The following is a 21,087-nucleotide window of genomic DNA, read 5'->3' as shown; positions in this document are numbered from 1 at the left end:
TCACGTCAACGTTACTGAGTTCCAATTCTTCAACGTGGTGCGCGGAACAATTGTCTAAGATGAGGCACACTTCGCGTCCAGCGGTCTTCATGTCCTCGTCGAACGCTTGCAGCCAGCTACGAAAAATATCACGCGTCATCCATGCCTTTCGGTTGGATACATACTCTATTTGCAGCTGGCGCGAATTCGCAAAGCACCGCGGCTTTTTGCTTCGCCCAATGACGAGCGGCACACGCCTGTCGCTGCCGTCCATGTTGGCGCAAAGCAAAACCGAGATGCGCAGTTTGCTATGTTTCCCTCCGTGACACTTCTCACCTTTTAACGCCAACGTACGATTAGGCAGCATCTGATAGAATAATGCCGTTTCGTCGGCGTTGTAGATGTCTGCCGGATCATAGCGCGTCAGGATCTTCGGCACTTCCGTGTCGACCCAAGCAGCCGATCCTGTCGTGTCGGCTGACGTCGATTCACCACTCAAGATTTTGCCTACGATGGCATGACGGGCTTTGAAGCGATGCAGCCACCCGCTGCTCGCCTGAAAATCGTTGTGCCCGAACAGACAGGCGAAATCTCTCGCCTTTTGTTGCAGTAATGCGCCGCTGATGGGGATGTTCTGTTCCCTAACCGAGATGAACCACTCGAAAACAGCCTTATCCACATCGTCGAACGTGGGAACCTTCATCCTTTTCCTTTGCGCGTTTGTTCCCTTCTTCAGCGATTCCAGGATAGAGTCCTGTGCCTTCAAAATCGTCGAAAGGGAGCTCTGGGGTATGCCGAACCGGGCGGCGACATCCTTCTTCTTTTCACCGTTTTTTACGGCTTGGAGCACATCGGCCTTTTCTTCGAGAGTTAGCACTTTGCGTTTGCCGCTCATGCTGTATGAGATGTCAGGCGTACACACAAAAACACAGCCCAAGGCACGTCGACGCGTACACTGAAGCAGCAAAACACCGTCAAAGAACCTGATGCGCACGTTTCGGTGGCTAGGCCTAGACTGCGTACGCATAAAGAAAACCAGCGCAAAAGGAAAAAAAAAAAAAACCCTTCCGGGCCCACGAGTCGATGTTAGCGCCCTCTAGAGGACTTACTCGACACAACGTTCGCCAATGCTCCCCCAGATGGCGCGACAAATGGTGCCTATCATCATCATTGCAACTGCTGGCCGTGAGCAGCCGCGCTATGGCCCACCGCCGCGCCGCAGCAGTTGTTAGGGGCGCGCGTTGATGTGCGTGCACTTTTCAGCCATTAAAGTTCGCAATGTAATTTTACTCAATTCTTTCGCTGAACCATAACCCAGCAACAAAATTTCGTTACGTTGAAAGTGCGCCAGAATTACTTCGTTATACAGAGGCTGAAAATACATGGTGTTCTATGGGAGCTAAGTTATAGAAACTGAAATACTTCGTTACATCGAAAATTTCGTTACACTGAAGTTCGTTACATCGAGGTTTAACTGTATTTTCTAGAGTCGTGCAAATATTCGAACATTTTAAATGTTGAAGCAAATGATGCGGTGTTTGATTCGAGCTTGGAAGTGAATAGCAATATTCAAAAACCATAATAATTTCGAAGTTTGAGAATTCAGGAAAATAAGCTGCTGGAAGAAGCAGTTGATGGTTATATGCAAGCTCTGACACTTCCGCGTAGTTGCACCATTTACAGTGCAGCGGTTGTGACCACAAACTTGGCCTTCGACAGCCGCATGGTTTCGCACACCACTGAGGAGCACGCATGGTTAGACTAAGCCAAGATGCGAAAACAAAGCCTTGGCCTGCCCCACTGCGGTGGCTCAGTGGTTACGGCGCTTGGCTGCTGACCCGAAAGACGCGGGTTCGATCCCGGCCGCGGTGGCTGAATTTCTTGAAGTCGAAATTCTAGAGGCCCAAGTGCTGTGCGATGTCAGTGCACGTTAAAGAACCCCGGGTGGTCGAAATTTCCGGAGCCCTTCACTACGGCGTCTCTCATAGCCTCAGTTGCTTTGGAACGTTAAACCCCAATAAACCAAACCAAACCAAACCAAAGCTTTGGCCGAAACTGCGCGGATGGCCCGAGAGGCGAAGATTACGCAAAAGATAATAATGTAGATCTGCCAACATGACCAAGGAAGGTGCTCCATCAGCGTTGGCTTTCGTATTTGCGGTGCCGCTAAACACCACCTTCGAAGCCGGCAAAGTAAAACCTCGTTGATACGTTTTTTCTTAAAACACGAAAAAAAAATGTAATATCCGGGAAAACGTATGATCCAAACTCACCTTGATTTTTGAAAGATTGAGTCGAGAATGCTGTGCAAACAGATTTATTTGCATTGCTACTTCTCAAAGTAGTCAACCAGCGTTCGCTGATGAAGGATGCGACCACTGGACAGATAGAGTTGCTTTTCTAAGTCGCGCAGGCTGTTGTCTGCAGCTGTGTTTTCTTTAGCGCGAAAAAAACTATGCAGCGCATCTAGTCCGGCGGCGGCTTGAGCGAAAGTAGCTGGGATGTCCTCTTCGTCATCGTCGTCAGACTCGGACTCTTCGGCGCCCCGCACTTCGGCCACAATTTCACTAACGCTTTGTGGCTCGCGGGTCGGCACGTTATCGTCGACGGCCACAAATTGTGCGAATGTGCCATTAGCACCGGTCGACTGAAATTCCTCGTCAGCCTCTGCACAATCTTCGCTAAGCACGCTGGGCTCCGAAACCTCGTCCTCTGGCACGCGCTGGAAACCACACTTGAGGAAACAGTTGCGCACAGTTTCACTAGTCACACTTTCCCACGAACTGTTCAGGTAGTGCATCGCGTCAAGTAACGGCAGCTTCCCGGGGTCCTGCTGTCGGGAGATGCGAGCGAGGAAGTGCCGCACAATGCACTTCGTATACAGGTGTTTCACGTTCTTGATTATTCCGGCGTCCAAGGGCTGGAGATGGCTCTTCGTATTGCTTGGGAGAAAAATGACGCGGATGTTACGAAGGATACTGCCGTCAAAGTTCACGCCGGACGCCCTCGCTTGCTTGAACCATTTCAAGAGAGCCTCCTCCAGCTCGCCATGCAGGGCTCCACGGGCTTGCTTTGTTCCTGCGCCGAACACCAACGCGTTCCCTTCTGTCCGCTTCAACACGGTCGTGTTGACGGTTGATGCCGGTAAACCGAGGTCACTGGCGATATCCATGCGCTTCCTTTTCGGATTTTGGTCCACGACAGCTAAGATGTTCAACTTTTCCTTCAAAGACAACGGCTTGCGTTTCCGTGATGCCATGGCTGTCGGTGAACGCCGCAAACAAAGATGAGAACGGCAAACGGGGGCCCACGCTCTGAAAGTAGGGGCGGTAGGGATATGATGATGATGATAGCGTTGGCAAGCTTTTATAGGTGACCAGTAAAAAAAGAAAACCGCATCGGCTAAAAGAAAACTGCACTCTCAGCCCTGCAGGAGATTGGATCAAAATTTTAATGGATTTTTGCGTCCCAAATGCGCCTCCAGGGCTTATGTACTCTTTATTACCTAAAAGACCAAATCAGCGTGGGTGCTCGCTTGAATGGCGGAAACCAAGCATTATCACGGGCGATTCGTCTTCGCTGCGTAGAGTGAATGCACTGAGTCTGCTAGGAATCTGGAAGGTCAGCAGTCAGACCGGTTGCGGGCCAGACAGGATTGGTAGGGGGGAGAAGCGGCGGCGTTGCCATGCGACCTCGCCGAGCGGAACACTGCGGAGAAGCCGCCGCGACGGCCTACTTGCGTCATGCTCGCGCTCCTCATGTCACGTGCGCCTGCTTTCAGCCTACTCGTTTGCTAATGAATCTTCTCTTCGCCGCAAAACGTATTATGCGATCAGAGTTTTGCAAAATTCTGAACGTACGTATGTTCCGAGAAATCGTGTTATCCGGGAACATATTAACCGGGAAACAAATACAGTGAAAGCTCGTTAATTCAAAACTCGATAATTCGAATTTTCGGATAATTCGAACTATACTACTTGTCCGGCCAAGCTCCATAGAGATCTGTGTATAAAAAAGCCCGTTAATTCGAAAGCGAGTCGGTTCCGTTACGGATAATTCGAACTACGCGCCACCGCGTCTGGGCGGCTTGGCACACAGCATGTGGCAAAAAAAAAAAAAAGCACCTCCTCCGCATACTTAGCTGCGTACGTCCTAAACGAGAACAAAAGATGGAACTAGATAGAACCTTGGAAAAGTGGGTAAGGCTTAAATGGCACCATCACCGGCGCGGTGGCCGGCGGCACCGGAGGGTAGGGGTTGACGACCGCGCTGGCGGCTGCCTACCCTCTTTTCCCGGCAACCTCCGGAACTCACATCTAAATACTCGTTAATTCGAGCCCTGTTAATTCGAAAATACGGATAAGTACTGTCAGCGGAGTCCCAGCCAACGCCCATGAAGGCTATGACTTCGGACGGGCGCTACAAATTACGAGCGAAAAACTTTTTTTTTCTTTGCGAGTGTCGTCCATGCTTCCACCCATCGGTCCGACGCCAACGGAAGCACGCGCTCAGCGCGAACAAGACGCCGGCTTTTGAGTGGCAGTAGACGGCGTCCGCCCCAATCGCCCATGGCACATAAGGCGAACATACTGAAAACGAGGCTTGCACAACCGAACAAGCGCTGGCACTCTGCCAAAGTTCGCTTCCCCCCTTGCTGGAGCTACCCCCCCCCCCCCCCCCCCCCGCCCTCTTCCCCCACCCGGCCTAAGAATCTGAAAAAAAAAAGCGTCAGTCGTTAACGCTTCCCTCCGTTTGGCACCGTCACGGCCCTCAACGCATTTCTTGGCGGCGCGCCAAGATGCTGCGCAGCGATAAGCCCACAACGCATTTCTCGGCAGGGCGACCAGATGCTGCGCAGAGATAAGTGATTTTATCGCTGCGCAGCATCTTGGCGCGCCGCCAAGAAATGCGTTGAGGGCCGTGACGGTGCCAAACGGAGGGAAGCGTTAACGACTGACGCTTTTTTTTTTTTTTCAGATTCTTAGGCAAAAATCAGGGGGGGGGGGGGGGTCATTATGTGAGTGGGTTTGTTACGCGAGTAAATATCCTACATATACCGTAATGCAAATGGTTCTTGTCGGTTTTTTCGTGGCCATTCGATCCAATATCCGATAATTCGAACTTTTTTCCCGGTCCCGTGAAGTTCGAATTAACGAGCTTTTACTGTACATGTAACTCTACGGGCCTTTTTTACTGCCCGCGATTTTGATCGCATGAACCGGGAAATCATATGAACCGGGAACGTATCAACGGGGTTCTACTGTACTTTATTGTTTACACCCTTTGGCAGTTGAAGTTAGGTGAAGTGAAACGCCATTTATTTTAAGTACATAATAAAAAAAGCCGGCACCGACAAGTGTTTTTATGCAGGTCAACGGTCTTTGCTTCGAAGAGCACTGTCATTTTTTTGCTCTCATGATCTTGGCATAGGGGGATGCCTCCCCCATGCTGCTCCGCTCTCTTTGTGCATATCAAGGCATGTGTCACTACAGGAAGAACCTCGTACGTTGAATGCCTCAGGCTAGGAAGTGTGGGAAGATGTATCTCATCGATCTGCTGGGTGCGGTGCACCTCCTCGCATTCTCATGGCAGCATGTTAATCCTTCGACAGTACAGAATTTCTTCGCATGGGTGAATTGTGGAGTACGCGAGCGATACCGAGGTGAGCAAAGGCATGGGTGACTTACCGTGCATTACCAACGGAGGTGTTGGAGTGACAGGGCTGTGCGGAGACTGTGGAAATATTCCGTGACATCAAAGTTGCAACGTCTCCAGAGGGGTCGGACAGCGAGATTGTTGGCGTTATTACACCTCTCCAATGTGATGAGGGTATTGAGAACAAGCACAGCAGTGATGTCTTGGAAATAGATGATTCAGGCCCTGCTGTGACGAAAGCTGCATAGGCATTTAGCTGTTACAAGCATGTTTGTTGAGAAGATTAGTCTCATGGACAAGCTTGCTCCCTGTCTCGCTTATTTTGAGACTGCTGTTGTTTCTGCACGGCCACTACGGCAGCAACTGAAAATGGCTGACTTTTGGTGAGCAGGACATGAATAAAGTGCTCATACCGTATTGATCCGAATCCAGGCCGTTAGTTTTTTTAAAAACACGGGATATGAAACGCTTAGGTTGGCTTAGATTCGAGGATTTTGTTGCTGTATTCATAAAATACGACACGGCAACGCATCAAAAATTGAAAAAAAAAGTAGCACGCAAATGGCACTCCTATGAATCTGAAAAAAAAAAAAATAAGAGACTGCACTGCAGCCGCTACTATCCATAGCCTGTGCCAATAAGACCATATATGAGCATTGGCTACCATTTTGACTTCGTTTTCTCTTCGTGTGATGGCGTGGGCATGTTCCACGGCAGTGCAAGTTTTTCACGCATGGTTTTTCACTTGCATCATGGCACTAAGCTGACTATGTCATTATAAGCGCCGTCTTGAAGCGAAAACTATGTTTGTTGTTGGAGGGGGTAGCAAGATGAACTTTTTGCTCGCGCCGCAATGAGGAGGGTTCTTCCCGGGCCCGAAGAAAGGTGCCACCCCGAAGTGGAACCAGCACTGGCACAGTTCGTGAGATTACCGAAGTCAGCGGCACTTCCAGTGACCACAGAAAATGCTACAGGCCAAAGCAAGAAAGCTGCCAAGAGAGCAAAGCGTTCCTTGGGACCAGTGAAACGCGCGAGCTAACTCCAACGGGCTGCATCAAGTGCGTATCGCTAGGAGTTGTAGCTGGCTGGATCACTGAGCCTGGGATGACATCCCGGAAAGCTTGGTTGCGCGCTTGTTCTGAAAGTGAAGCATTTCCAATGCACTTGACGGGGCAGAAGATCGTGCACTGCACGAAGAGGACAGTGATCAGGAGGTCAGCCATGACGAGGACAAATGTGAGCGGGAGCTGGTTCATGGAAATAACAGGCGTTTGCGTGCTGTCTGTTCTGTCGTTTTCAATCATTTTTTAGGCCAGCTTACATACGAGAAAAGTTTTTTTTTATTTCGCGTTCAGCTTTCGGGTGTAGGCTTAAAATCGAGGCCGGCCTAGATTCTAGTAAAATTCTAGGGAAATTTGCTGTTCTTGAGTTTTTTTTTACTTTTGGGGGGTGAATAATGGCAAATTTGTAGTAGTCGGTTAAATTGTATTGCTGGATAGTGCATACTTTTCTCGCATTCCTGCCAGCTTCATATTAGTGGGGCTTTACTGTACCAATCTTCCTTGGTGCTATTTACATGCATCCATCTCAGCAGCCTCATTTCATACATAGAGTGGGATGTATTTCTGGAACATGCCGTCTATGCCAGTTTTGTGCTGGCAAAGACTTAATACCATCCATTATAGTTCACCGTCGGATGCATTAGTTGTAAGTGTACTGAAATATTTTTCAAAGGCACTCTCTCTGCCACCTGTGGAAGACTCAGTTTGGAAGAATGGTAGTATCGAGGAGGTTACCAACATCCCAGATGCCATGCTTCTGTTTCAGAGACGTGTGGGTCCCCTACAGAGACAGACTATCGTAAAATCTACTCAAACTGGTGCCATGAGTTTGAGAAGTACAAGCTGGCCATGAAGACTTGGCAGACCAAACATGCCGTAAGTGTGCCATCCTTGACTTGCTTGCCTGCGGGAAGTGAGTGTTGGACTACGAATAACCATGTGGTCAAGCATGTTCATTCAAATAAAACAAGATGAAGCTTAGTTGGAGAATTGAAACTTGCGGCGCAGTAGAGCTATAAGGATCTCGGGGTGTCCTTTGGAGTCATTGGCCTATTAAGAATCTCAAGCCATACTTACATGCTTTGAGTTTTGCATAGTAACTTTAGTTTTCTAAAAGGCCACACTGCAAACAAGTGTGTTATAGGATTTGTAACAGAATACTGCAGAATCTTGATGGCATGATCATAGCTGATACAAATTTTACTCTTACGAATTCATAGAATTCCTTAGCCAAAGTGCTTTGGGTAAAGTTTGTAGAGTTCTGTGTGTTCCAGACTCTTTCGTACCTCTACAGATTATATGAATGCAGGGGTTGTGACTGCCAACAAGTAATGTGGTGAAGAGGCCACGACAGGTTCAAGATTTTGGCTGCAGCGGCATAACAGGCTTCGTATGGCGAGGCCAAAAACAGAGTTATAGGGAGTGTGGGTGGCGTTCAAATGTCACATGCTGTGGCATTTTCCAGTTTGCACTCGCACGTTAAGCACATGCGAGCTCTAAGTGCTGCTTTCATTTCACAAGTTGTGCAGTACACTCCCGCCAGCACAAAGCGATGGAAGCATTCTTGCTGTTACACCAACCTGAGTGAATATATGCATGCTCTTCGGTACAGCTTCGCGTGCTCCAAGAATGTTCAATAATTCGTATCAGCTCTGTGTAACAAAGAGCTTCTAGAATTTTGTTTAGCTGTAAATAAGTTTGCATTAATACATATCTTGCTCTTTAACGTAAGGATTTTGTTTGATTTTTGGTATTGGGAATTGTGGGTAATGCGAATATTTTTGATGAGCCCTCGAAATTCATAGCATCCAAGATTTTGATCTACCCTACTTGCATACAGGTTTGAAACAGTGTGATGATGGTTGCAACATTTGAAGTAGAGAGGTGTGTTGTCCTTCAGGACAGACAGAATGCTGGAGTACACACTAGCTTGCCCAAGAGCTTCCACACACTCGTTTTATACGTGTAAATACTGTATGTGGAAACTTGAAGTAAGATGCTTGAGGAAGACATGGAAAAGTGGGAAGAAAAGTTCATCTCACTGAAGAAAATGAAGCCTGCGCATTACCTGGGCATCCCACCTTTCATGTCACAGATCGGGGCAATTATGTGTCGGGCTCGATTTAAATGAGTAGCTTTTAACGGTAACATCATCCAAAACCTCTGCATGCGATGAGGAGAGTTGTTGAAGCAAAAACCTTCTTTTTGTGTGCAGAAGTGCCAGGGTGGCGGCCACCCCAATGATGTCACTTACCAAGGGAGGGCTCCCGCTGCCTGAAGCTGAGCAAGAACTTTTCCACCATCATCACCTTGGGAGTGAAACGTGAAGAAAGGTCAACAGGTTCCTTCTGAAGGACTTTTTCTGCAGTCACTTTTGATCCTCTAGGGCTGTCATGCCCACTCCTGTTCTAACGTCAGGCCCCAAGCACCTTCTCTTCTTTTTGTTGTGTAGTGCCTATCCGGCCTCGTGTAGTGCTCGAAAACACTGAGAGGTGGAGGAATATTGATTGGAACCACACAGTCTGACATATGCAGGCATGTTATCAGGCACATGCACTATAGCTTCTGACCCAAAATGCATTACAAAAGGGCAGGCAGAACAGTGAATTTCAGGCTGTTAAAAAAGAAAAATGCCATGTCCTAGGCAGAAGTGTGGCATGCGCTGGGGCTATGTTTTTCGTGGGCAGCATCTGATTTCAGAGTCCAGTTGTTTGCTGCCGGCACACTCTCTGAAAATGCAGGTTATAGGCACACTTGTGTGTTTTTGATGTGCATTGTGTTCAGCCTGAAGGGTAGGATCTTTTGCTTTGCCTTGCATACCTTGGTTCTGACACATGCGCTCCATTTGCAGCAGCTGTTGTAAATATGAATTTTATGACTGCATATGTGTTTTTTTTTGTGCTGTCTTCAGTGGACATTTACAGCATTCAGGAGGGAACAACAGGATCTAGATCAAGTTTTTCTTTTCTTTTAAACTAGGTTCACTGCTTAGCAGTAGGCTCAGGAGCATGGAGTACTCATCTTTATATACATGTTGTATGTGTGCATCATCTTTGATGCATGCTATTGTCACTGAACAAGTCGCTGCTGCATTGGGCAATCTCATTTATTTTTTATTTTTTATTTTTTCCATTTAGTGCTGATGGGTCTGTGTGCATTGATAAGCACCAGACTATTGCCGGTGATCCCGCAATTTTTAGGGAAGTGCACACTTAAATTCTAACAGAAATGCAATTTGAACCGGGTTTCTTTAATGCCTTCGTACATATGAGCCATACATTTCTGCATAGTATTGCCAGTTGAAGCTTGTGTGTTGTAGAAATGTGTAATTTAGCCGTGGTCATCAGTGCTTGACTTGCAGTGGCAATGGTGTGCACACGAGTCATGTCAGGAGTAAATTAAACATGGTTGTAAAATAAAAATTCACAGATGCACAACTTGTTAAATTTCAGAGGCAGGCTTTGCTTGTATCAAGAGCATTTTTGCACATTTGTATGCCAACATACTACACCTCACCTTTTCCGCTACCGTAGTAGACATCTGTGCTGTTAGGTCACAAAACCATGCTTCATTTACTCATGATGTGATTCGTCCATGGCAGAGCTTTTGAAAAGCTAATGGTTGGCTTGACTGGCCGCTGAAGATTTCTCTTGGTTCTATTGGCTGAAGTTTCTGAGTGAGCTTCAGTGAACGGCTTGCTATCCAAAGATGTGTTTTTAAGCAGCAGCTTTCTGTATGTTTTACTGTTGTGTATTTTGGATTTTAAATCAGTGTAAAAGGCATTGTACGGTTCACACTTTACCCCTCCCCCGTCCCACCCTTTCTTTTGGCTTTCAATGTGCCATGTTGAATGAAGCACTAGATTTCTTGCCGACCTGGCATTTTCATTGCTATCAAATGGATAGTAATCACCATGGTTAGAGCGACATGAAAATGTATGGACTAATTGCGTGGAGGTGGGCTTTGTTTACAAACAAGCAAAATACACAGCAACGATGTGAGCAATACTTTAGCACCTTCATGGGTGGAATGTGAGGCAGGCTGTGAGACAATTCTTGATTTTTGGTTTTAATATACGGTAGCTGTAGCATTCACAAAAATAATTTTTGCCAACCACAGATGCACTAGTGCCAGTCTGAAGGAGCTTCTGAAAAAGCTTTGTTCCTCCCTGTGTGTTTGTGTTGCCAAGCCTAGCAGGCACAAACGCCACTTCACGCATTTGTGGTGTCAGTGCTGAACGATGATAGCTGCTGATGCCTGATGCTTTGAGTGAATGTCATATAGAGTCTATTTATTTACACACCACACAATTCTCTGTGAACTTTTAAGGTTGCCTCGAGCCTTTTTATCCCTGTAAGTAGTAGGTTGTGCTTTTTGATTTTTGTGTATAGCCATATTGCATAGAATGTGTTCATAGTGTTGTGATGTTGTCGTAGGAACTCTGTGACGTGTGTCATTTGTGGTGTACACACAGCTCGATGATGCAGAAGGGAGTTGTGACATGAGAGCGGTGCAAGAACAGCATTTTTTCTTGCTTTGTACACTGACTTGATTGTGTGGCCATTTGACTTGCTTCTGTCATCATGGTCCCCTTGTGGTTTGATGTAGGTCCTATTGACATCCCATTGCCTTTTGGCAACAAGCGTCCGTCTGAGATCTGTAAGCTGGTAAGCAGCTGTGAAGCAGCTTGAATAAATATTCCCTTTTTACATGTCATCTCATTCACCTGTGACTTTGCTTAGTTCAAGGTACAGGGTCGTTCAGCAGCTATACTTGATTGGTCGAAATGCCGGAAGAGGTTATGGTGCCACGGATGCAGCGAAAACTGCCGAAGAAACTGGACGGTGGTGTCACACTCCACCGTACGCTTCTGTAGCAGATGCTCAAGGACCCTAATGAGATAAATCGCCGCCACGGTGGCTCAGTGGTTATGGTGCTCGGCTGCTGACCTGAAAGACGCGGGTTCGATCCCAGCCGTGGCGGTTGAATTTCTGTGGAGGTGAAATTCTAGAGACCCGTCTACTGTGCAATGTCGGTGCATATTAAAGAACCCCAGGTGCTCGAAATTTCCGGAGCCCTTCACTACGGCGTCTCTCATAGCCTGAGTCACTTTGGAACGTTAAACCCCATATCCAACCAACCAATGAGATAAATAGCCAACATGGCGGCGTGCTTTGAAGTGGAGCCTCTCGCTTCGGAGTGAACTAGTCGGTGCTACTCATTTTTAGGTACGTCAACTGGCTATATATAGTATACAGGGCATTTTTTTATTCGTCTTATCTTTGCCTATAAGAAATTGGGTGGGTGATACATTTGGCCTGTTTTTTATTCGATTGGACGATTTGGTAGCTCCTCAGCCTAATGAGCACCAGTTTTTGCAGAAATTGCTCACTTTATGAAAAGCAGATGTCATTGCTATCACCATAGTTGCCTTTGAGTCTGCGTTTGCCTATGTTGAACGATGTGGCATAAAGCATAATATCCAGTTAAATGTTTGTGTTTACTGCTTGCAAGTGTGCATTCGCTATTCTAGAACTCTGCATTAGCTGTTGGCGCGTCCCGCATCACTATCATGTGCACTGTGTGGCTGCATGAACCCGCTCATCATGGGGATGGTAAGTCGCTAGCGAAGCATCTCTACATTGACGCGTTTTGACATGCCAGAGGTGGTTTTTTGGTGTAACTTACGATTCTCAATAGCAGCATTGCTTTGGTTCTGTGTTGAGCTTACGAGTTATCTGGAAAGTTAAGTTTCGAGGTGTCATTGTGCATGCATATGCTTCGTGCCATGGCAAACCTCTGAAAACCTCCTTATGCGAAGTCTCCCAATGCATGCATGAACAGAAACACATCAAGCAATTTTTTTCTTTTAGCTCATCACTTTTATTTATTTTCTGCAGAAAAATTAAAAGCCTAATAGCAGTATCTCGTGGTTCTTGAGGTGCGTGCAAAAAGTAATAAAAAACATCAACTGCTACCTGTGCAACGGTCCGATCACGGCAGCAACTTGCATATTGCCGCCAGGTGTCCCCGGGTGGCACCTAGAGGACGAAGAAGTGAGGGACTCGCGTGCTCTCACAGCTGGGACTCTGCTTCTCTGTTTGCGGCCTGTGCCTAGCCTGTGTGATTAAGGACCCATCTGTGACATTTGTGGTGGAGTGTGCTGGGTAAATCGCCCTGGAATATGTCGCACACCCCTCCTAACACCAGGAGCTGCAGAAGATATGTGGTACATTGCAGCCCAGGGCCAGCTCCCTTATGGGCGTTATCCGCGAAGAGGTGCAGCAAGCTATCAGGCCTCAGTTACTACGCGGTGAACCACAGCCAGTCCAGACAGACTACTACCGCCCGACGTACGCTGAAGCTCTGCGACGCCCTGCCCCAAATCCAGCGGCATTTCCACTGCCTATCCAGACAGACTACTGCCGCCTGACATATGCTGACGCTCTACGACGCCTTGCCCCAAATGCAACGGCAGTTGTTCAAACCCATCACGACGTGCTGCTACCCTCCGTGCAGCCAGTGCAGCACATCCCGAGTGACCGACAATCCCTGTGCAGAGCGGACGTCTGGCGTGGCCCTTACCGAAGGCGTTTGTGCTTCCATTGTGGGGAGCCCGGGCACCTGTTCCGGCGGTGCCCATATCGTGAACTTGGCCTGCAAGGTTTTTCCTCCGATGCGCCAAGACCCCGATTTGGCCAACGGTCCCCTGGGATTGAAGAGTACGTGACGCAGCAACCCCTGTGGTCTATGGCGCGCCGTCAGTCCTGGTCCCCTGGGATTGAAGAGTACGTGACGCAGCAACCCCTGTGGTCTATGGCGCGCCGTCAGTCCTGATCACCGTTCCCTCGCCGATCATCATCACCAAATCCGCAGAACTTTTCGCGAGTGACAGTGGACCGCTCGCCCAGTCCTCGCCGGGAAAATTGAAGACAGTGACCTCCGGGGGCGTGGTCACTGGATATCGATGCTGTAAGGACCCCCTGACGACGCCGACATCCTATGATAGAGCTTTGTCGACGTCGACGACAGCAGGTCAACTAAAGGAGCGATTCTCACTCGACATACTTGTGCTTCTCGATGGTCACAGCATTAGCGTGTTGGTGGACACAGGAGCTGAGTTCTCAATTACTAGTGGCAAATTGGTAGCGCTTCTGAAGAAAGTTACAACTCCCTGCTCTGGCGTGCAGATCCGGACGGCGGGGGGCCATATCATTACCCTGCTTGGACAGTGCACGGTTAGGATCCAGATCACCGACTCGATGTTCATAGTTAGCTGCCTGGTGCTCCGCAACTGTTCTCGTGACCTGATTTTGGGCGTAGATTTTCTCCGTGAGAATGGTGCCATTATCGACCTGCGGAACAGAACGGTTACGTTTTCTACAGCGAAAGTCGACGGCGCCGTTCGTCAACGCAGCTGCACCCTTCGTATTTCCACTGAGGCTGTTTTGATCCCGCCGCGCGCCAGTGTTTTTGCAAGCGTCGAATGCGATGATGGGCTACGTGATGGACCTGCAGTCGCCGAGGGCAACCTTTCCTTGCTGCTGACACTCGGCATTTGCTCGGCCTGAAGCCTTGTCCACATCCATAACGGTCGGTCGGAGCTCCTGATTACTAATTTTACGAACGAACCCCATCGCCTTTTCCAAGCTACTACCATCGCGTGGGCTGACCAATTGGCCGATGTTACTGAGTGCTTTGCGTCCGAGGCCATGGTACATCCGGACATGTCCCTGGATCGCATCGATATTAGCTCCTGGGTCTCAGCGACTCAATAGCGCGACCTACGTGCCCTACTGCTCCAATACAAAACCTGCTTCGTACCCTGCTCGAAAGTGCGGCAGGCGGCGGTCACGAAGCATCGGATCATCACTTCCGATGATGTGCGCTGCATACGACAACAGCCATACCGCATTTCCAAGAAGGAACGCGACGCCATCCAAGTGCAGGTGCAGGAGATGCTTACAGACGACATTATTCAGCCATCTAAGAGCCCGTGGTCGTCGCCTGTTCTGGTAAAGAAGAAGGATAAAAAATTGCGCTTTTGCGTTGATTACCATAAGCTGAATGCCATAACGAAAAAGAACGTCTACCCGCTGCCTTGCATCGACGACTCACTCGACAGACTTCGCCGCGCCAAGTATTTTTCGTCAATGGACCTAATCGATAGATGATAAGTCGTCGTGGTGTCTTGCTGGTTCAGCATGGCAGCGAGTGTGCATTGCTTAGCGAGTGAGTGCACGCCACAAATTTTCTTCTCCACTCTTTTTTTTTCTTGAAAAAAATCTAAATTTGCCATCAGCGATCAGCGGTTGCAGTGGCCACTATCTGTCACTATAGTACAGTGCGTGGTTGCGCATACATTAATTTTATAAGTAGATCTCCGGCCTTTACAGTGTGGAAAAGTACTTGAAATATTGTTTGTGAACTCGGTGAACCAAAACAGCTTTTGATTGCCTCTTTACTATGGCATCTGATGTTCAACTAAAAATGTGGCTGAATTCTATTATGTCACATTTGATTTATAGGCTAAGGGTAATAGTGCTTCTGGGTATTTTGCTGCGGCAACTGGAATGTAGTGACATCCTGTTGCCGCTTGCTGTGTGAACCAAACTGACATCCCCTTCCGGTGTTTTGACCGGTTGGATGTGGTTGAAAATGACTGGAAAAAAAATGACAAGGACTCTGAATACGGGCTCAGCTTGTTGTGTGCAACCTATTGCTAGCAGGTGGTATGAAGTGAAATTCAGCAATTTCTTCATTTCTGTAAAATTCACTAGTAGTTTGGCTGCAAGGCCTTTATTAATGCGATACCGTTAGAAGCATGATGGGGACAAAATGGTTCGTCAGTCATAAAATTTGCCCATCGGAGGGAAGTGGTGTCTCCAGACTAAAGCATTTCTATTCCCATTGGCTGGAGGGAAAGTGACGTCACTAGACTGAAGCATTCCCATTGGCTGGAGGGAAGTGACCTCGCCAGACCGAAGCATTCCTATTGGCTGGAGGGAAGTGATGTCACCAGACTGAAGCATTCCCATTGGCGGGAGGGAAGTGACGTCCCCAGACTGAAGCATTCCCATTGGCTGGAGGGAAGTGACCTTGCCAGACCAAAGCATTCCCATTGGCTGGAGGGAAGTGACGCCACTTTCGGCAAAGGCATTGCAGCTGCAAATGGTCTCGCATTGCCAACACATAATTGAGTTGGGTGTCCCGGCAAATTTTTCTCTGAACTGCTTCTCCAGACATATTTATGAGCCAACATATTGGGCTAGTTTGCTTTTGATCATCATTTCACTTCTGCACTTGTGCAATGGGGGAACTGAACATAGTGCAAGAAGAGAAAAGAGGTTTTCGCAAACAGCCTTCCCATTTTGACTTTGCCGTCAGGAGTATCATGCCGGGCAGATATCCACAGTAGTGAAACAGTGTATGTTTACGGTGCAGAGGCAACTTGTTCGGCAACTATATCAAGAAAGTAAAAAAAACGTGAGTGCTTTTGCTGCACTTTGCAGCAGTTTCCTTGTTTCCGTTTGCATTCAAGCGTTTCTAGGTTTATTTCTGGTCCAGAGTTGTGTGACCCCAGGTGTCCTAGTTAAGATGAACATTACTTTAGATACCTAGTTCGGATCACAAAGGTAATATTCCCAAAGGTAGGGGTGAGTAAGGCATTACTATACATGGATCACCACATAGTATTCGCCTATGACTGCAAAATTGAATTTTTCTTTTATGCTGTTTCAGTTTGAACAGCTCTGTAAAGTAAAAAGCTGTGTTTAGGTCATGGGAGGCATGCAAAAACTGGAATATAATCACTGCTTCTTCATTCGTTGTCATTCCAGCTATTGAGGCAGGCTGGCTATAGCATTGTAGTGAATTAAAATTGCGAAACAGGGATTGTAGTCGTATGACCTATATGTAACTTTGATGTGCACAGCCACAGTTTACCTGTTGAAACCAAAACTCGAACAGCTTGAGAGAGAAATTCGGTTATAAATTATTTAGGGGTCCTAGGTGAATACCATGTGTTAATGTATACTAATGCCTTACACATCATTACAAAGAAGAAAAAACGCACCCAAAAGTTAAGTGTATCTGTACTGCTTTAAGCTAGGCAAGAAATATGGCTAGCTGAATGGGCTTTTGAGGCTAATTGACATTCTTGCCTGTCGTGGGTGGGGGTTAGCCACGACCATGGACGAAGGAAAGCAAAGGAGAGGCCCTCGCTATCCGAACTGCATGACAAAAATGTGCCGGCGGTCACGTGTTTCCGCAAGGGCCACTGGGAGTCTGGCCAACGGCGAACGTACGTTTGGCTCACCAGCAGCGTCGTCTGCTTCATTGTTTATTGCGCATGCGCAAACGCGAAAAGGCGCCAAAGAACGCGGTTAGGCTGGTTAGGCATTTAAAATTTCTTCAAAGTTGCGCACGTTGGAGGCGCACACACCGGCGCTATAATGAAGAGAAAAGATGACAAAAAAATGGCTGAGGCTTAGCTAAGGTTAAGCCTAGTCAGATGCGAAGCATATTGATGGCTAGGCTTGGTAATACATGGCTTTCCTTGGTTGACGTTCATCCCGCTCTTCATCGGTCTCTGCGGCACGCTGAAGCTTTCGCTTCTCGTTCAAATCAGCCCTGCTTCTAGGCGGCATCCCAACACCTGGCCGCCTCGTAAGTGCCCGGAGAGCGAGGCAAGCTCAGCTTTATACCGCTGCTGTAGCGTCACGTGGTCAGCTGCAGCGCCTCTGATGTGGAGCCTCCACCGCCGCGGCCGACCGCGCGAGTCGGCAGCCCATCTCTCCTCTGCTGTGACGTCATGTTGTCACGTGGTCAGCCGCCGCACCTCTGATGTGGAGCCTCCACCGCCGCGGCCGACCGCGCGAGCCGGCAGCCCATCTCTCCTCTGCTGTGACCTTGGCTGTGACGTCATGTTGTCACGTGGTGTCACGTGGTCACGCTCAAGGTCAATGGTAGCTACACCGCCGCGCTCGACGGGCTGTAGTGTAGCTCTAGTAATATGCTTCGCATAAAAAATGACGCCTATAGAGGCTTAGTGGCTTCCGGCAAAATTCACAAAACGCAAGCATATTTGGCAAATTTATGGATTACACATTTTGTTAGGTGTGCAAAGGTTTTCTGAGCTGCATTTAATAGCTTTAGTTTTCGTTGTTCAAAAGCAACCGTCACATCGGAAGCGTAACCCATGGAGGTCTGGGCACTCAGTCATTTTTGTCTTTTTTTTTAGATAGCCTGTTCTAAATAACTATATCTACTCGAGCCAAAAGCTGCTCAGCATTTACCCAGATTAACGTTCCGACTAAAGGTTGCAGAATCAGTCCTTTTTCTGGTGCAGCGTTAAATATATTTCTCTTTTTAGTGATCTAAAACAAGCGAGAGGACCACAGCGATCGCGCAAACATTGCAAAAAAAAAAAATGACCAGTGGCCACTCAATTGTGAGACCCCAGCCTAGGGTTTTTGTAGCGAGAGCTACATTACTCGCAGTCTCACCGTTTCGCTGTGGGCCTTCGGCGCCACTTGTGCGCATGCGCGAGGAGCCGAGTGCCGTCACAGCCGCGCAGCTGGTGCGCCGCGCCGCTTCCTCCGATATACCTCGCTACGTATATCCTGGCATAGCTCAGTTAAGCCACTGCCAATTTTTTTATGCGAAGCATATTACTAGAGCTACACTACAGCCCGTCGAGCGCGGCGGTGGAGCTACCATTGACCTTTAGCGTGACCACGTGACAACATGACGTCACAGCCAAGGTCACAGCAGAGGAGAGATGGGCTGCCGGCTCGCGCGGTCGGCCGCGGCGGTGGAGGCTCCACATCAGAGGCGCGGCGGCTGACCACGTGACAACATGACGTCACAACAGAGGAGAGATGGGCTGCCGGCTCGCGCGGTCGGCCGCGGCGGTGTGGGCTCCACATCAGCAGGGTTGCCAGATTGGGCTATTAATAGCCAAATTGGGCTACTTTTTGTCCGAGTTGGCGTCAGAAATTTCGTTTTGGCTATGTGGCTACTTTTGGGCTATATCTTTTTCATGCGTGAAAAAAAAGGTTATTGTAGTTATAATGTGCTCTGTTACAATTATACAGTGAGAGAAATAAAAGGCATGCTGGAATCAAAATGCAGGCTATAGCAGGTTAAAGCAATTGAGTGCGTCTGCTACAAAATGACAATTTGTAAACGCTGTGTTCGAGAACACATGCGTTTCAGGCGGTCAAGAATCATGGCCTTTCGATTTCTTTTATAAAGAGTGGACACTACGTGAAAGGAGCTGGAATTAAAGGGTAATATGTTTTTCTCATTATTGTGAACGTGCTGTTAGACTGAAGATAAAATCGACATAGATCATCTAATGGCATATATCCTTGATTTATTCTGAGCTCATGCATATCGTATAGAATGTAACTTCAAGAAGTCGCATGCTAGATGCTTTGAGGTGACGCTCTCAGTGAGAACCTTTCTCTTAAAGCATAAAATTCAAATGTGTGGCTGCTTAAGTATACAGTAAGGTTTTTTTCACTGTTGATGTGTCAAATCTGCGCGCGAACATTTAAAAGGTGAAATATTCCGAAACTAGAGCTGCGATTGCGTTATATAGCGCCGCCGTTCTTTTCCCCGTGCAGAGTGGCTGTCGTCACCTGCCTTAGGTGATATGGCCTACTGCCGCGCCTGCAAAGTGGAACTGCGGCCCCATCTTTAGAACCTGGTTAGCGCACCTGGTTAGCCGCACTGGTTAGCGCGCATGACGGGTGCGAAACGTAACAACGGAAAGAACACGCCGTGCGCACCCCCTCAGACATCATGTGTGGGAAAGAAACCTAATAAGTAAATATTCCTGCCGAAAATTAATTAATATGCTTAAGGAATGTCGTCACAAAAACAAATATTTTTGGCTACTTTTGGGCTACGCAAAAATTTCGCTTTTGGCTACGTTTGGGCTACTACGGAGGCCAATTTGGCTACCTGAGGTCGGAGCCATCTGGCAACCCTGCACATCAGAGGCGCTGCAGCTGACCACGTGACGCTACAGCAGCGGTATAAAGCTGAGCTTGCCTCGCTCTCCGGGCAAATAGGGGCTTCGGCCGCGAGGAGTATCTGTTCTCGCTTCGGCGAGCGCGGCTTCGGCCGCTTCTTTTTGAGCAGCGTCCGCTCCGGCGGACGCAGTTGTTGCTGCGACGCGCGTCTTTTCTTTCCTTTTTCTCTTTTCTCTGATCTTTTAACTCTCCTCTATCTGCACGTGGCAGCGGTGGTGGCTTGGCTAGAGCCAGTAGCAGGCCCGTGCAATTTCCTCTTCATCCTTCTCTCAGTCACAACAACAACAACAACAACAACTCCGGGCAAATCTGTTCTCGCTTCGGCGAGCGCGGCTTCGGCCGCTTCTTTTTGAGCAGCGTCCGCTCCGGCGGACGCAGTTGTTGCTGCGACGCGCGTCTTTTCTTTCCTTTTTCTCTTTCCTCTGATCTTTTAACTCTCCTCTATCTGCACGTGGCAGCGGTGGTGGCTTGGCTAGAGCCAGTAGCAGGCCCGTGCAATTTCCTCTTCATCCTTCTCTCAGTCACAACAACAACAACAACAGCTCTCCGGGCATCTGTTCTCGCTTCGGCGAGCGCGGCTTCGGCCGCTTATCTGTTTTTTGAGCAGCGTCCGCTCCGGCGGACGCAGTTGTTGCTGCGACGCGCGTCTTTCCTTTCCTCTCTCTCCTTCGTCTGATCTTTTAACTCTCCTCTATCTGCACGTGGCAGCGGTGGTGGCTCGGCTGGAGCCAGTAGCAGGCCCGTGCAATTTCCTTTTCATCCTTCTCTCAGTCACAACAACAACAACAACAACTCTCCGGGCACTAGAAGAGTATCTGACCTCGCTTCGGCGAGCGCGGCTTCGGCCGCTTATCTGATTTTTTCAGCAGCGTCCGCTCCGGCGGACGCAGTTGTTGCTGCGACGCGCGTCTTTTCTTGCCTTTTTCTCTTTCCTCTGATCTCTTACCTCTCCTCTATCTGCACGTTGGCAGCGGTGGTGGCTTGGCTAGAGCCAGTAGCAGGCCCGTGCAATTTCCTTTTCATCCTTATCTCAGTCACAACAACAACAACAACAACATCTCCGGGCACTTACGAGGCGGCCAGGTGTTGGGATGCCGCCTAGAAGCAGGGCTGATTTGAACGAGAAGCGAAAGCTTCAGCGTGCCACAGAGACCGATGAAGAGCGGGATGAACGTCAACCAAGGAAAGCCATGTATTACCAAGCCTAGCCATCAATATGCTTCGCATCTGACTAGGCTTAACCTTAGCTAAGCCTCAGCCCTTTTTTACCTCGTGCTCGACATCAATTATTTCTGCTCACTATTTTTTAACCCACAGTTACCAGCATGCAGATCATTTGCCACTCCCCA

The 21,087-nt window shown here is 48.4% G+C and overlaps 1 protein-coding gene and 1 pseudogene across 2 annotated transcripts in view; both read left to right on the top strand.

Annotated features, from left to right (window-relative positions):
• The window catches only part of LOC149341478 (semaphorin-2A-like), a 96,057-nt gene extending 84,646 nt beyond the window's left edge, over positions 1–11,411 (top strand). For both annotated transcript variants that reach the window (XM_089543585.1, XM_089543584.1), the window contains 2 exons: positions 7,462–7,571; positions 8,911–11,411. In XM_089543585.1, the coding sequence (XP_089399711.1) occupies positions 7,462–7,571; positions 8,911–8,973 (173 nt within the window). In that variant the 3' untranslated portion in view covers positions 8,974–11,411. The remainder of the gene's footprint in view (positions 1–7,461; positions 7,572–8,910) is intronic.
• Positions 11,412–13,371: 1,960 nt separating this feature from the next.
• Positions 13,372–14,503, top strand: LOC149341477 (uncharacterized; annotated as a pseudogene).
• The last annotated feature ends 6,584 nt before the right edge of the window (positions 14,504–21,087 follow it).

Source organism: Amblyomma mixtum, chromosome 5 (genome assembly GCF_055824585.1).
Source record: "Amblyomma mixtum isolate Tamu chromosome 5, ASM5582458v1, whole genome shotgun sequence".
NCBI lineage: Eukaryota > Metazoa > Arthropoda > Arachnida > Ixodida > Ixodidae > Amblyomma > Amblyomma mixtum.
The sequence above is the reverse complement of the archived record's forward strand: the minus strand, read 5'-3'. Positions and strand labels throughout refer to the sequence as shown.